The sequence below is a fragment of the Salvia hispanica genome, chromosome 4 (genome assembly GCF_023119035.1).
Source record: "Salvia hispanica cultivar TCC Black 2014 chromosome 4, UniMelb_Shisp_WGS_1.0, whole genome shotgun sequence".
In the NCBI taxonomy this organism is placed as follows: domain Eukaryota; kingdom Viridiplantae; phylum Streptophyta; class Magnoliopsida; order Lamiales; family Lamiaceae; genus Salvia; species Salvia hispanica.
The window spans coordinates 56941706-56957610 of record NC_062968.1 but is presented as its reverse complement, the minus strand read 5'-3'; the positions used below and the strand labels follow the sequence as shown (position 1 = coordinate 56957610).

Sequence of the window (15905 nt, the reverse complement as noted above, 5' to 3'; positions counted from 1 at the left end):
CAGAAAGAGAAGCCCACCCGTGGGGTCTTTCTGCAATTAATATTTGTCACAGTGCATTTTAGCTGGCTCCATCTTTTGTTTTTTTGCTTTTTTATATAGACAGTATTTCAATTTTCACACAATCATGTTTAATTACTAATAATATTGACGAGTATAAAATGTATATACTCCCTCCGTCCACGATTAAGAGTCACATTTTGACTGGGCACGAGTTTTAAGAATATCATTTTAAGAAATATAAAAAAAAATTGGTTTAAAAAGTTTTTGGGATATGGAATCCATTTTTTGGGGAGGCCTTAACCCACTGACTGCTAGAAGCCATCTCCCAAGGCCTCAGAGATGGAAGCAACTACACGACATTAGTGGGATTCGAACCCATGCTCATTGCAGCAAGATCTGTCCCTCTGTTGCCAACTGCGCTATGCCCCTGCGGGCACCCATTTTTTTTTATATTGATTTTATAATAAAATGTGAGTGAATTGAGTTAATGGAACGTGGGACCTACTTACTATTTATGGTAAAAATGAAGTGTGACTCTTAATTGAGGACGGACCGAAAAAGAAAAGTGTGACTCTTAATCGGAACGGAGAGAGTATATTTTATCACCGACTACTATTACATGACGTGTGTAATGAAATTGCTAGTATATTTTTACATTTAGAACATTCCCACCGAATAATAAGAATAATGGTGTTTTTTGTTTGGGGGTAGTCGGTCACTGAAATTAAATTGTGGAAGAGTGAATGTGTATCAGTAAGATTGTACTATTTGAAACTTTGATAGTATTGAATTATGGTTGGATCAACTGTTTAAATAATGGCTTAATTGATTCCAATATACACAGTCATTTTAGAATTAATTTGGAATGTATAAAGAATGAAGAAAAAATCGATGTTGATACATGTGGTGTGCATATCTTTCTACGGTGATTCCCACAAACACACCACCGCTATAATTTTTAGCGGTATAAAAATTATTTACGTGGCTTAAATGAGTGATACTATAAATACGAAATACTTATTTTTTTATATGAGATTTTATATAGAACTATTATTTTATAAATTAAGTGCATAAAGAATAAAATAAAAGTGATAAAATCTAGAGATAGTTGTTATTTTCATTTTAGAAAAGATGTCATTTTTAATGGGACAACTCAAATTGAAAAACTCTTTTTAATGGGACAGAAGAAATTGTACATGACTTTAATACTTCCTCCGTCCCACTTTAGGAGTCCTATTTGAGTTCAGCATGAGTTTTAAGAAATGTAAAGGAAAATAGGTAAAAAGAGATAGTGGAATGTGGATATTACTTTTATATAGTTCTATTAGTTATAAAAAGTGATTGAAAAAAGATTAGTGGAATATGGTGTCTATGACCATTTATGAAATATTCTAAACGGGACTCCTAAACTGGGACACCTAAAAAATGGCCAACCGAGCTCCTAAAGTGCGACGGAGCAAGTAATTCAGAATGATGATTAATTTTTCATTCTACTAGCTATAATGATAAATTGATTCATCAAAAATTTAACTATAGATAATAAAACTTTTATTTATTTTTATTGGCATGTAAAATTCAGATGACTGGCATATGCAAGAAGGGCATATTGTCACAAGAATAAAGTTCGGTCAAATTTGGTCCAGCCTCCGTAATTTTTAAAATCCAAAATAATTTTGAAATTCGGATTTATCTTTAATTTATCCTATAATAAAAATTTATAGTCATCTATGTATATTATTCATAGTTTTTACCTAACCAATATCATAATTTTTATAAATAGACAAAATTGCTGAATTCTTCTCGAATGAAGTCACCTAAGATTTTTCAACAAATACAATTGTCTCATAAATAATTAAGAACAAATTCAAACCTAAATTTTTCTGATTTTTCAAAATGGTAGAATGAAACAGATTTTATCCCTGACTTCATATTTTCCGGCAATTTACCCATGCAATAATTATTTGCCATGTGTCTAATTTTGGATCATATCGCATCAAACAAAATGCAACTGGACTTAGTATTTAATATTTTTTTACCGGTCTCTGAAATTACCTAATAAACTATAATAACTTTGGTTGCAGAATAGGACTATGCTATTTATAAGAATCAGCATAGGGGAAGAGTACTAATTGAGAAAGTCGTCCCCACCTAAGTTGCTGTCACTACATAATTTAAACCAAATATTACAAATTTCATTATCAAAGAAATGAAATAAAAATAAAATTTGATTGACTTTAAAATAGAGTGTTTAAAATATCAGAATATTTTACCAGTAACTTATAATATGATAAAAAAAAATACATGAATTATTAGAGTGTAATCAATTTTTCACAAATCGCATTTTGTCCAAATTGAATCTGTTAAGGACAAACCAATCCTATCTCACGAATTTAACGAAAGTTGGAAGGTGTATATAATTTCTGTCCAATCCCAATTAATTTAACGTCTTTTGGGAGTCACCCAAAAACAAATATCTGCGGGCTTGACCCAAAGCGGACAATATCAAACTAATACTGTTGGCGCCGACAATCCTGACTAGTGGTATCAGAGCCAGGTTGAGTTATGACTCAAGTTCGAGTCGGGCCCGTAATGTCTCGACGTGTCGACTGCGTCTGTTGGAAAGTGTACATAATCTTATCCAACCCCTAATCAGTTTGAGGCGTTTTGGAAGTGACCCAAAAACAAAATCATACGAGCTTGATCTAAAGTAGACAATATCAAATGTCTGTTGCAGTCCACCATCCAAACATAATCCAAAGTGGCATATACCGAAATGCCCATAGCAACATTATCTTGGTCTTAATTGGCATGTCAAAATGTATAACTATACCATAGCAATGTCGTTTCATCCCAAAATATATAAAACTAATTTTAACACCTTAATTTAATCTGGTGCGAATACTTGATTGAGAAAAATTATTTGCCTACTAAAAGTTCATGTATTTTTTCACTTCATTATTAAAGATTTAAATTATGTTACAAGTTTGATGTATTTTCAAATTGTCAGTCCTCAAAACCTTTAACTTCAACTTTTTCCAAATTTCCCATTACATAAAATCTTACAACGAAAAATTGACTCTTTTCAGAAAATGACTAAGAGTATAACAAAATAAGAGAGTACTACAAAAATCGAGATATGATTATTTCAAACTCGAAAAAGTGAGGGGTAGAGATCAATTGGCAAGTAATAGTCATAAATATAAATCTAAAAAATGAGTCGACAACAAGATATTATAAAATCGAACTCGATAGCTTGAATTCAAAAAAGTTCACTTATAATTCTATACATTAAATTCAAAAAGAAATGAACACAAAAGTAGCATATCAATAAACTTGGGCATAGAACCAACAAAATCTTCAAATTGAGAAAATTCCCTTTGAAGAGCAAACATAAACCACATATGATGAAATTGTTTTTTCTTTATTAGGAGAATTAAGGGAAGAGATATAAAGTCTTGCTAGAGACTAATTACACTCAAATCTTGAACCCAAACCTACAAACAAGGGGGGAGAAACCACCAAAGAATCATAGTTCCGATTCCAAACCGCGTCTCGTGTCTCGTCTCACGCGCTGCTCCCTTTGATCAGCAGGTCCACGACGAGGATCTCTTGAGGATGGGTTTCATCTGCTTGTCCTCTTCGAGCGAGATCATACCCAAGTGTGAGGGATCTTCAAGCATCATCTTTGCCACGAGGTATCCGGCAATGGACCACGTCTGGTATTTTCTCGCTTGCTTCCCAATGTATCTCCCTAGCTTCCCGTCGTAGTACTCAGGCCAGCTGTCCTTCAGCAAGCGGCTCTCTGCAAGGTCGATTGCTCGTCTCGCGATTTGTGGGCGCCCGGTTTTGATGCACGCAGCTGTTAGCAACCACAGAAGCACTGCTCCAAAGATGCAAGAGATTTTAGCAATAACATACAAGAGTGTTTAGTGAATGGATTCTAACATATTGATTTACGGAAAAAGAGGAGTCTCGTTTCAAATCGAAACGCTAACAAACAACGATGATCAGATACGAGTTCGGAAGGTGACACTCACCTGGCCAAGAACCTCCGTTGTGATAGCTCCATCTCGTGTTCTTTGGGTCACATCCGGTCACAATCCGCCACTCGTGGCTTTCAATAGCCGGATAGCATATCTTCAAGGGCATTTCTCCGACGAGCTCCTCCCATCTCTCCTCGAAAAGGTCCATGATAGCAGAAGCTTGCTCGGGAGTGGCAAGGGAAGACAATATGGCAACACAATTACCAAGAGCAAACCATCTAAAATCCATCCTCGCGGGGCTCACATTTCCGATGAAATAACCACCACGCGTTGGCATGAAGTCGAACACCCAGTCCGGGATCGAATCAGGGATCACGTTGAACTTGTTGACAGCAGTGTGAGAGTATTCCTCGGTTTTGTACCGGTATATGTCGTTCAATTGTTGGAAATCGAGCCAGAAGTAACTCCTCATGTGGTAACTCATAGCGTGGAGGCGCTTCACTATTCTCTCGATGAACTCCTTGCCTTCTGCGTCGTGCTTCAACATGGATAGAGCAGATCTTAGAGCCATAAAGAAGAGCGCCTGGATCTCGATGGGGTAGCCATAGATTCCCTGCAAATTTAAAGATTCGAAATTGATATAAGCACCCCCCAAAATCGAAATCCCTAACTTGACTCAATTCCTCAATCTATACATCATAAACAAGCATGCTAGAAAGAGTTATAAGATGTCTCACCATTCTACGATCAATCATCGAGCAACCATCAGCACACAGCAAAGTAGGGAACGTGTCAAAACCTTCGGACAGACACAAGGCCAAGATAAGCCTCATCCCCTTCTGGCACTCAGGAGTCTCTGCCAGAGAGAGGTCACCCGTCGATTTTGTGTATGCTCGGAGGAGAATTATCCACCAGAAACCGGAATCAACTGGCGCCACTCTTCCAATAGCACTTTCTCCGAAATCTGCTATGATTGTGTCAGTCTTGCGAACAGGGTCGTGGAGCACTTTGAAACTAGCCGGCATAGCACCCTCGCCAAGCTTGAATCGGTCTATTCTCTTCTCCCATCCTTGAAGTTGGAGAGTCTTCAACAGAAAGTTCTTGACTATATCCGGCTCCCCGTTCATCAAAAAGGCCAACGCACTCGGCACAAAATCTCGAACAAACACCTGCAGTAAGTCACAATCACACATCAGAGAGATTTTGCCAAAATTACGATTTGCAATCAAGTTTTTTCCAAGAAAAAGAGCAGCACCTGATCATAATTCAAGACCTCCTCAGAAGCGTGATCGTAAGCAGCAATTGTGCCAACTGGCTGACCACGAAAGTGCACCAACGAGCGTCTGAGGGCTTCCCAAGCATCAGCAACCATTGGATGTGGTTCGAATGAGTTCCTAGCAGACGAGGCAGGGGTATCCAATCCTGACCGCCCAGGTGAGTAACTATCGTAATTGTCTAAACCTCTCGACAGACCAACCGACAACTCGCTCAATGATCTCTCATCGAATGACCTCTGCCTATCAATGTTCAATCTAGGCTTCTCAAGTAGCTTAGAGAGGTCAAAATCATCCATCTCTGATATTGAGCAGTGGGAGCTCACATTCTTGAGCCCCGGCTCTTTTGCACCCTCCACTCCCCCCTTTCCACCATCAAGAAGAACCTTGACGCAATCCATAGCCTTCTAAGACCTCCAGACACGAGTTCTACTCTCTGTATCACCAAGAACTATTAACCATCAGTGAAAAATGATACACAGAAACACAAGTACACAATGCTAAAATCAGTAAGCAAGCATAACTATTTATAAGGATCAAATAAAAACTTCGTTTAGTGTAAAAATTGCGAACCATTTGCAATTAACATATAAAATAACTGCACTTTCATGGTCCAAAGTTCGAATCCCGTGGAGGGTGCGATTACCAGACCACGAAAAATGCAATTAGTCTATATAGATAATATGCCTATCAAGAAATAGAATGTCTAAAACTACAAAAACCAACACAATGAACTACACACACACCTCTTAACTTCTAGACTTACCACAATGTCAGCAGAAAAAGATGAAAATCAATCCCAAAAATCAAACTCCACAAGAAATGAAAGAACAAATTGGACCAAGAAGATGAGTAAAGGACACAAGATTACATATTAGCAAAATAAATATGATCTTATCCAACAACTGTATAAATAGGAACAAATAAACTAAGATCTCCATATAAGTAAAATTCTTATCCATATTTACACACAATCCACATCTTTATCCACAAAAATAAGGAAACCACTAGCAAGTAATCATAGAAAGGAAAAATGAAGCTACACAATCTTGGAGGCAACTAAAATATAAGTAGAAATTTGGCAAGAAATCAATATCTAAAATCTTGCAAGAATAAACGGCTCAATTAATTAGTCTACCTAAACGGTTGACAAATTTAGCCACACAACCTATCATTAAACATATATGCACGGATTATAAAAAGCAAGAAAATATTTTTTTTATTGAGGTTTAAGAATTAAAATATCCCCGAAATCACGGGCAAATTCAGAGGTGAAAATGTATAAAGATTGAATCTTAATGAAGAAAAGTGAAGTGGGAAAAAAGAAAGAGAGAAGGGAAGGCGCATTACAGAAATTGAGGGACAAAATCACGTGAAAAATAGCAGAAATTGAAAAGGGCGTGGAGCGGAAAAGGGGGAAATTGAGAGAATCAGTTGCTGAAACGGGTCAGCAAGAAGTGGAAGGGTGTAGTCGATCTAAAGCTCTATCGTCGGATCGAGAGAGAGGGGGGAGAGAGCTGACCTTGGAGATATGTAAGCCGAGAAATGGAAGAAAGGGGGAATCCGGCGGGAGAGATGAGACGGCGGCGGGAGAAAGAGAGAGGAGTGTGAAAAATTGGAGGAGAGAGGAAAAAAAGATCAATTTGGGCTGAGGTTTTATTTATAGAGCCAAACCAATTCACACTTATTCACGATCCAAATTCCAAACTAACAACCACCATATTTTTGTATGATGATTGAATACAAAAAACAAGATATAAAAGGTAGAAATATAATTCCTCTGTTTTGTGATAATAGAGTTGTATTCTTTAGGGACGTTCAAACATATTAGAGTCAATTTTATTTTCACAAAAAATAGTAGTGTTACATTTTTTTTCTATCTCTATTACTATATTTTTTCATTTAGTAATTTTATTTTATTCTCCATACTATGACACATGTTTTAACATATCTATTTTTTTAATCTATAAGCCGAAATAAGAGTTTCGTAACCTACGTGCCAAATTAGATACTCCTATCAGTTTTAAAAATAAAACAAAGAAAACCTTGTCATTTTGTGGAATTAGAGCATGTGGGTGATTAAATTTATGTGATATAGTGTATTAAATAAATGATAATGATATAGTGCCACATTTATGGGTGGACGTAGAAATAATTATTGAGGGGCCTTGAGAGTTATGACATTCATAAATCATAACTTAATGCATCTGTCATTTTATATTTCGTTTATTCTATGACCCTTCGTATTATAAACATCATTTATCATTTTATATGAAAATATATGTAAATTATTTAAATTGTGATAGCCTATCAGAATGGACTATTATAAGATAGCCCACCGTGGACTATTGGACATCTTTTATTTCAAAATTTTGTGTGTAAAAAATGTAGGGTACTTGAATTGTGATAGCACAAATGAAATTTATAAATTAACCACTGCCGTCTCTGAAAATTTGTCCAATTTTTTCATTATCCGTTTCTCAAAATTTATCTTATTTCATTTTTACCATTTTTGATAGTGAATCTTATATTCTACTAATTCATTCTTACTCACATTTTATTATAAAATTAATATATAAAAGTAAGACCCACAATCCACTAACCTTTTCAACTCATTTTTCATTATATTTTTTAAAACTCGTGCCGGATCAAAGTGAGACAAATTTTGAAGGACGGAGGTAGTATCATAGTATATGCTAGATGATTATTGCTCATTAATTATGAGGTTAGGTTTCGATAGTATTTAATCAATATATTAGGCTATATTGTGCATCACTAGTTGTACGTCACATCATTTTATTTTAAGTTTAGAAAGAGGACCACAATATTTGAGTAAAGCCTACTGAAGTGGGCATCATAATTTAATTTTATTTATATATGCATAGGAAAAAAAATTAAAATAACAGTTATTATCATGTTATGTTGACCTCGTCTGATTTAAAAATATAAAATTTAGAATTGTCTCATTTTATATTCATTTAATAAAAATACACAAACTTTAGTATCTGAAGACTGAAGTATATACTAATTGAATAAGACTCATCAAACGAATAAGGTTAAATTTGTGGGGCAATTTTGCATATCAGTTCTTGTTTCCTAGCATAAAAAAGAACAATTTCAAGATCAACGATTATACTAGTGTTTAATTTTTCTATATAGTCGAAAGAAAAATTAATGAGTTTGTATTGCCATTTCAAAATGAGATGTCTATTTTTGACTCAATAATCTACGGAAAAGTATCAATTTCCAATTTTATATGTTCTTTTTTCCAGAATAACTTTATTCTCCGCCGAAATAGAATTTTAGAATATGGCCAAGCTCTTATTCGTATTTTATTTTATAAAATTACTATCAGGAATAAAAACTTCACTTATTTTATAATTAAATTGAATGATGTAAAATAACTTTTTTTTTAACTAATCATACATAGCATATTAATTTCGTACGATTAATTAAATAATCAATTAATAATTTTCTTCTAAATATAGTAATTTCTATCATCTCTGGACGGTCTAATATAATATGTGTAAATATAGTTACTCGTTGTTTAACTTATTTTTGAACCATGAAATTACATCATATTTTTAAATCTAATTTTTTTAAAAAATATTTTAGACAAAATTGTGATTATAACCACATATCTCGTTTCATAAGAAAGATGGGATATAGAAGACTGAAGATTTGCAAAGTAAGATAAGAAATATGGGCTTTGTGTCAAGATAAGCTCAAATAAGGATTTTTTTCGTTGATGTTTGGTAGACAAGAAATGAGGCAGAAAGCCAGAAATGCTATCCGACCAAGTTTGTGAGTACATACATATCCTTGTATGTTGAGGAGGGCCATAGATGGATAACACAAATATACATAATAGGTTAACTATAATACTAAACACTTAAAAATAATCATATAAGTATCTATATTCAGGCATTACCAATTTATCGAACATACCCACAGAATTAAAAGACAACTACGCCAACCAATATTTAAAAAAAAAATCTGTATATACAATCGAAATCGATTGTAATTGTTAAAGTCAGACAAAATCTTGAAACAAAATCTACACCCAATTTCACCCTTACTCATTTAAACCCAAACTCTTCGCATATGAAACATGATTCTATATTTCTGGCCATATTTAATTCTTTCAAAATATAATAAAAAATTACAATAGATGGGAAATCTATATGGGCCCCATCTAAAACAAGAAAATAAAAATTACTTCCTCCGTTCCTAATTAAATTGTCACTCTTTTTCATTTTAGTTCGTTCCTCAATAATTGTCACATTTTATTTTTATTATAAAAAGTGGATCTCACGTTCCACTAACTTTTTCAACTAATTTTTCTTTATATTTTTAAAAATTCGTGTCCGGTCAAAGAGTGAAATTAATCGGGGACGGAGGGAGTAAAATAAATAAGTACAATGATGTAATGAAAACCGAAGAATGAAGTGGAGATCTTATCCACAGACGCTAAAACTACAATAAAATAATAAAAATAACTTTGACTTTTCAAATAATGAAAATCTAATTTACTCATTTTCATAACATGCAGTCATGCATGGACACTGAAACACAGACAAACAAACACGTGACATGCACGTGACTTTGCATTTGTGATATTCAATACTTCTTCGAGTTATCAAGATACTAGCACGAGTATATTTGAATTGAAGTAAAGTGCCTAAAACACAATTGATTTATCTTTGTATATTGAATCATTGATAGGTGAATTATTGATTTGATTTGAAATGATCCATTTTCAAATGTTACTACCTCCACATCCGTCCACGAAAATTCGTCTCGGTTTGACCGGACACGGGTTTTAAGAAATGTAATGGAAAGTGAGGTGAAAAAGTTAGTGGATTGTGGGTCCTACTTTTAAAGTATTAGTTTTATAATAAAATGTGAGTAAGAATGAGTTAGTGAAATATGGAGTCCACTACCAAAAATGGTAAAAGTGAAATGAGACAAATTTTTGGAGACAGACTGAAATAGAAAAATGGGACAAATTTTCGTGGACGGAGGCAGTACTATTTTTTATATATTTTTTTGTTGGAATAGGTTTCTAAAATTATATTGTGACTTGAATTTGCACTTTGCAAGTGCTTGGGGCAGGATTTTCTTCCTTATATGAGTGTGGTTATGCCTCCCCTGCTCCAGTCTGCTCAGCTATTAGATAGAGTACAACATACTCTACATGTGAGTTTTTGCTCGAATGGAAAAATAAAATATATTTTTCCATAATTTAAAGATGCTATGGCATGTTGTGTTTGCAGGTTGGCCCAACATTGGCCCAATATTTTAAGATTATACAATATTTTTTATTATTTTAATATAGAAACAAAGATTGAGAAAAGGAAGATATATAAAATTATTAAAGGAAAAAGATATTGAAAGAAGAGAGAGAAATAGATGGCTGCTTTTGATGCCTAGAGTCTTGCGTAGGGAATCTACTCCCTATAAATTGGGGGTTCCAAAGATGTAAAGCAGCTTTTTAAGAAAGCCTATTAACAAATGGTTTAAAAAATACTACCTCTTGATGAATATAATCAGTTATAGGATTGTTTCCTAATTAACATATTAATTGGTAATTAATGAGATTATTGATAATTTGATATGAATTGTTCAATGAGATTAATGAGGTTATTTTGTTAAAATGCTTTTTTTTTTTTTTAATTTTATGAACAATAGATTTAAGGCGCAACTTAAATAAATTGCATAATACCTACTATAAAGTATGTTTAATGTATTTTAGTTTGCAAACTTTGTAATTTATTGAATAAATTATACATTTAATATATTAATTAATGTTATGGGTTATTGCAAATGAAAAAATATATTTCAAAGTAAGTGGATGTAAAATACTTTTATTTATAATTTTATAAAGTTATTTCATAAAATTAAATAATTATGGAAAAAATAAAATGTGTAGTGCATCACACTTGGGTTAACATCATTGCATATATTATATAACAAAATATTTTAAAGACAAAGCGCAATTTATTTTATTAAGTTATTTTAGTTTTATTTTAGTAATAATAAATATGGGAGTACTAACTGTTGGTGCACGCAGCGGAAGAGCATGTAAATAAATCACATAATAATCAGATCTATTTAGCAGATTATTTAGACAAAATCTATTCGCGTAATTATCACATGTATCATGCTCATAACTTGAATTAATCATGCTTTAAGAATATTGAAAACCTAAAACATGCTTTTCTACGGAGTAGAATAATACCTAATTAATTCTCCAAAGAATTGAAGATGGCTAGCGACTTCTCCACGTGTAGCTTTAAGTACTAGACCACAAATCTTTGCTAACCTACATTGGAATTAAGAAATAAATATTTATCAAGACCTCGCCTTTCAGTAGATAGCCCAAGGCAAGTCTTGTTGTTAGATCCGTTCAGTGCTATACCACACCAATGTCATCTTATTTCAGTAAAACTTAGAAATATACGGACTGACATTGCAACCTTTCTCGATGGGTAGTCTAATTCCATCCTAGGTTGTGAAATTCATATTTTTCTTTGTTTAGAACTGACCGTATTACCTTAAAGTGGACGACGCCCCCCACAACCGGTCTACTAAAACAAAGACTTAGACTTTGTTAAGTTAACTTATACATTTAAACATGCATTAACATCAATTAAATGTCAAACATAACAACATTATGACAAAATAATCTGTTTATTTATTGGAAAATAAATAAGAGTTTTACAGGTATTCGATCACTTTCGAAACGTGATTTCTAGCATACAAACTCTAACAATCTCCCCCTTATACTCAAAACACCTTTCGAGTATACAAAATGTGCTAACGTCTAAATCTCCCACTTATACGCGGATTGAGGTCTTGAATTAGTCGAACTCCCATTCCTTCAACATGGCTTTCATACGGCTTTACCGCTAACGCCTTCGTGAAAGGATCTGCCAGGTTGTTTTCTGACTCAATCTTGACCACTTGTATGTCTCCTTTCTGCACTATATCTCGAATGATATGATACTTCCTCTCTATGTGCTTGCTCGCCTTATGAGCCCGTGGTTCCCTCGAATTTGCCACAGCACCAGAGTTATCACAATAAACGGTGATGCGCTTGGGCATATTCGTAACCACACCTAAGTCCAGAAGGAAGTTCTTAAGCCATACAGCCTCCTTTGCAGCCTCCGAAGCGGCCACATACTCGGCTTCCATGGTAGAGTCTGCAATGCATTTCTGCTTTACACTCTTCCAAACTATAGCTCCACCTCCTAAGGTAAACACATATCCGGAAGTTGATTTCCTCGAATCTAGATCAGCTTGAAAGTCTGAATTTGTATATCCTAAAGAACAGAGCTCGGCTGCGTTGTAAACTAGAACATAGTCCTTAGTCCGATTAAGGTACTTGAGTATGTTCTTTACGGCAGTCCAATGTCCTTGGCCCGGATTTGATTGATATCTTGCTACCATGCCAACGACAAAGTGGATATCGGGTCTAGTACAAAGCATAGCATACATGAGGCCTGGTACCGAGGGCGCTATGGTATTCTTACTCATCTGCTATCTCAGATGCTGTCTTAGGACACATCTCTTGAGACAACTGGATGCCATGTCTAAAGGTAGGAAACCTTTCTTGGCATCTTGCATGCTAAAGCGTCTAAGTACCGTTTCGATGTAAGATTCTTGGGATAAGCACAACATTTTCTTACCTCGGTTCTAAGACATGATACCGAGAATGTGTCCCGCATGCTTCACATTATCTTTCATCTCGGCCAGGCTGGACAACCCAGTTCGCAGCGATGACAACATCTTTTATTGTTTCCGATTAGAAGAATGTCATCTACATACAAAACTAAGAACACAACATTTCCTTTTCAACCTTCTTATACACGCAGCTTTCATTAGGGCATTTTTCGAATCCAAACTTTTGAACGGTTTGAGTCGAAACTTGGTTCCATGATCTAGATCTTCCTTGAGAATATAAATGGCCTTCTTAAGCTTCCAAACCATGTGTTCCTTTGCCCTTCACTACATAGCCTTCGGGTTGTTCCATGTAGATGGTCTCCTCCAAGACTCCGTTTAGAAAGCGCGGTCTTAACGTCCATACGCCATACTTCCCAATCCATGTAAGGTTTGCTATAGACAAAGTATACGGATCGATTTGAGCATAGCCCAGGGAGAAGGTCACCAAGTAAATGTCCCGTCGCTACTTTAGGTATACCCGCAGCCATAGTCTTTGCCTTGAAGGCTTTGCTTTCCGTCCATGGTCCGTTCGTTTGTATATCCACTTGCTCCCAATGGCCGATGCAGCCTTGGTAGGACGATTAAATACGTAGACGTCTTTGTCTGGCACATAGATTGTAGTTACAGATCATTGCTTTCACCCGTTCGCAATGATCGACATCGGCCTGCGCCTACGCAAAATTCCGGGATCGAGTACATTTCTTCATCCGAGAGTGATCCATACACTCACCCGAAACCAATGTATCTATCGGGCTCCGCAGAGACCACTCCCAGCTGCGGCCAGCGGCAGCACAATATACGGAGTATTAGTTGAAGTTTACCGGAATTGTTGTTACACTTGGTAATTGTTCTTGGTTAATGGAAGTTGAAACTTGAGTTAGCTCTTTCTCGACGGAAATCTCCTTCTTTGGACTTATGATTCATTACATAGTCTTCCTCTAAGAATGTGGCAATTGCTCCACAATCACTTTTCGATCTACACGAGACTATAGAATTCATAAGCTTTTCGTTCCTCTAGGGTATCCACATAAACACGCAGAGCCTCGGTCCTGGGTGCCCACCGACAGTTGGATGCTTTCAATCTGCAAGCTGGGACACCCGTACCACGAGATGTTCTAGATTGAGAACTGGCCATTCCACAACTCGTATAGGGTAGTAGGAACAGATTTAGAAGGTAAGACGTCTAAGAGATAGTTTACGAAAGCAAAGCATGACCCCAAAACGAAACGGAAGTAACAGTGCGTAACTCATCATCGATCGACCCCGTATTTAATAAGGTCCTATTCCTTGCTCGGCCACGCCATTCGCGGTGTGCAAGCGCGTCGTTTGGGATTCAATCCCGACTCTGCGTCATCAGCGTCAAGCTTCGGCATAGGTATTCGCCTCCTTGTTGGTCCGCGAGCATTTGATACTCTTACCATGTTGCGTCTCTACTTTGTATGCTCCTTGAACTTGTCAAAAGTTTCGAACAGCAGCGCCATCAATAAGGTATATCGATTTTCGAAATGAGAATATCTGTAAGGTGACGAAATCTCCGAAAACCGCCCACTGCTACGGTTGACATTGGTCCCACACATCGGTATGAATGACTCAAATGCTTCTTTGGCCCTATTCCCCTTTGATCTAAAAGATCTCTTAGTAGTCTGTCCCGAGCAGGACTCGCACTTAACGGTTCCTTCTCAAGACCTTTAATAAGATCTTGATCAGCCATCATATGAATCCTTCTTTCGTTGGCATGACCAAGTCTAGGTGCCATAAGTACGTTTCATTCGTGAAGTTGAAGGTTCTTTCTTTTCTTAGAAATTTTCGATGTAGCATTGAGTTACGATTTACGTTGATTAAATTGTGTAGAAGTGATTGTGTACAGATTGTTTTCCATGATACCACGACAGATATAAGAACCATCTTTCTTAATAACGCAATTGTCATTAAAAGAAATCGAATATATGTTAAAACATTCTTGAAAATCAAAAATCTATCCAACTGAAAACGTAAATAAAACGTCTCCCACTTCTTAGCTGACGCCACTTTTTCGTAGCGTCGCCAGTGGACCTCTATCTCCACGATCATGTAGCCGTCTTGTCACCTGCATCAAGTCGGGATCAAAACATATATGATCGGTTGCTCCAGAGTATCAATAACCCCAGTATGAGTAGATGTCGAAGCCAAAAATTGATTCGACTACTAGAGCATGGTGCATACTGTAGCCTTGCCCTTTTTAGGACAATCGGCTTCCAATGACCTTTCTCTCCACACTTGAAGCATTTTCCGGTTTGCTTCTTGTCACCCCATTTCTTCTTTCCCTTGGTGTTATTCTTCTCTTGGTTGGTGCCTTTTTCTTTCTCGTCATTGGAGTCATCGACACGGGGAGGAGTGGGCGATACTCATCATAGCTTCTTTAAGCGAAGACCGTAGGTCCTCCGCCGGCGAAGTTCGGTCGGCAACTGCACTAAAGTATAATTCCGTTTGTTCATCTCAAAGTTGAGCTTGAGCTGAGTAGGAGAACTCTGAAAGGATTATAGTAAGCTTTAGGGCTGGGATGGGTAATTCCACTCCCAATACCTCAATCTGGTTGAGGTGACTCATCATCTCGAGGGACAGTGTTCGCCCTCCTGGAATGAGCCTTCCTTCCTTCATTAGACTTCGTCATGATACTCCGAAAGGCTTGAGACTTAGTTCGTTCAGTACAAAAAGATTTGCGAGATTTGTCACTGATCACCGGCGTTCCATGGGAATGCTGATGTGATCACGATGACATAGAAGCCAACATGTAGACACTTAGCCATCTCATTAATACTTATGCCCGCGTCTATGCGCATCTCGCAATGCTTGAAGTAGCACTATGATGAGACATTGGGCGTGGAGTAGTAGTCGAACTTGTACTCTTCTTGTGAAACGATATCCAAAGTTTTGTTTCCATTCG

At 36.1% G+C, this 15905-nt stretch overlaps 1 protein-coding gene across 2 annotated transcripts; it reads right to left on the bottom strand.

Moving 5' to 3' along the window:
* Positions 1-3356: 3356 nt before the first annotated feature.
* On the bottom strand, positions 3357-6899 carry LOC125222342 (probable alkaline/neutral invertase D). Of its 2 annotated transcripts, none has more exons than XM_048124872.1 (5): positions 6780-6899; positions 5239-5693; positions 4721-5152; positions 4038-4596; positions 3357-3880 (listed from the first exon to the last, which is right to left on the bottom strand). In XM_048124872.1, exons 2-5 carry the CDS (start codon positions 5656-5658, stop codon positions 3585-3587), a joined length of 1707 nt encoding a protein of 568 aa, XP_047980829.1. In that variant the 5' UTR covers positions 5659-5693; positions 6780-6899; the 3' UTR covers positions 3357-3584. The 2 variants fall into 2 exon arrangements, with proteins under 2 accessions (XP_047980829.1, XP_047980830.1); XM_048124873.1 differs by lacking the exon at positions 6780-6899 and adding an exon at positions 6608-6746.
* Between the last annotated feature and the right edge of the window lie 9006 nt (positions 6900-15905).

Excerpts from the sequence above, each read along its gene's own strand:
- LOC125222342 (XM_048124872.1), bottom strand. The coding sequence starts at position 5,658 with ATGGATTGCGTCAAGGTTCTTCTTGATGGTGGAAAGGGGGGAGTGGAG. Across the intron at positions 5,153-5,238 it reads AGGTCTTGAATTATGATCAG|GTGTTTGTTCGAGATTTTGT; the intron begins GTGCTGCTCTTT and ends GACTTACTGCAG. Across the intron at positions 3,881-4,037 it reads CAACGGAGGTTCTTGGCCAG|TGCTTCTGTGGTTGCTAACA; the intron begins GTGAGTGTCACC and ends TCTTTGGAGCAG.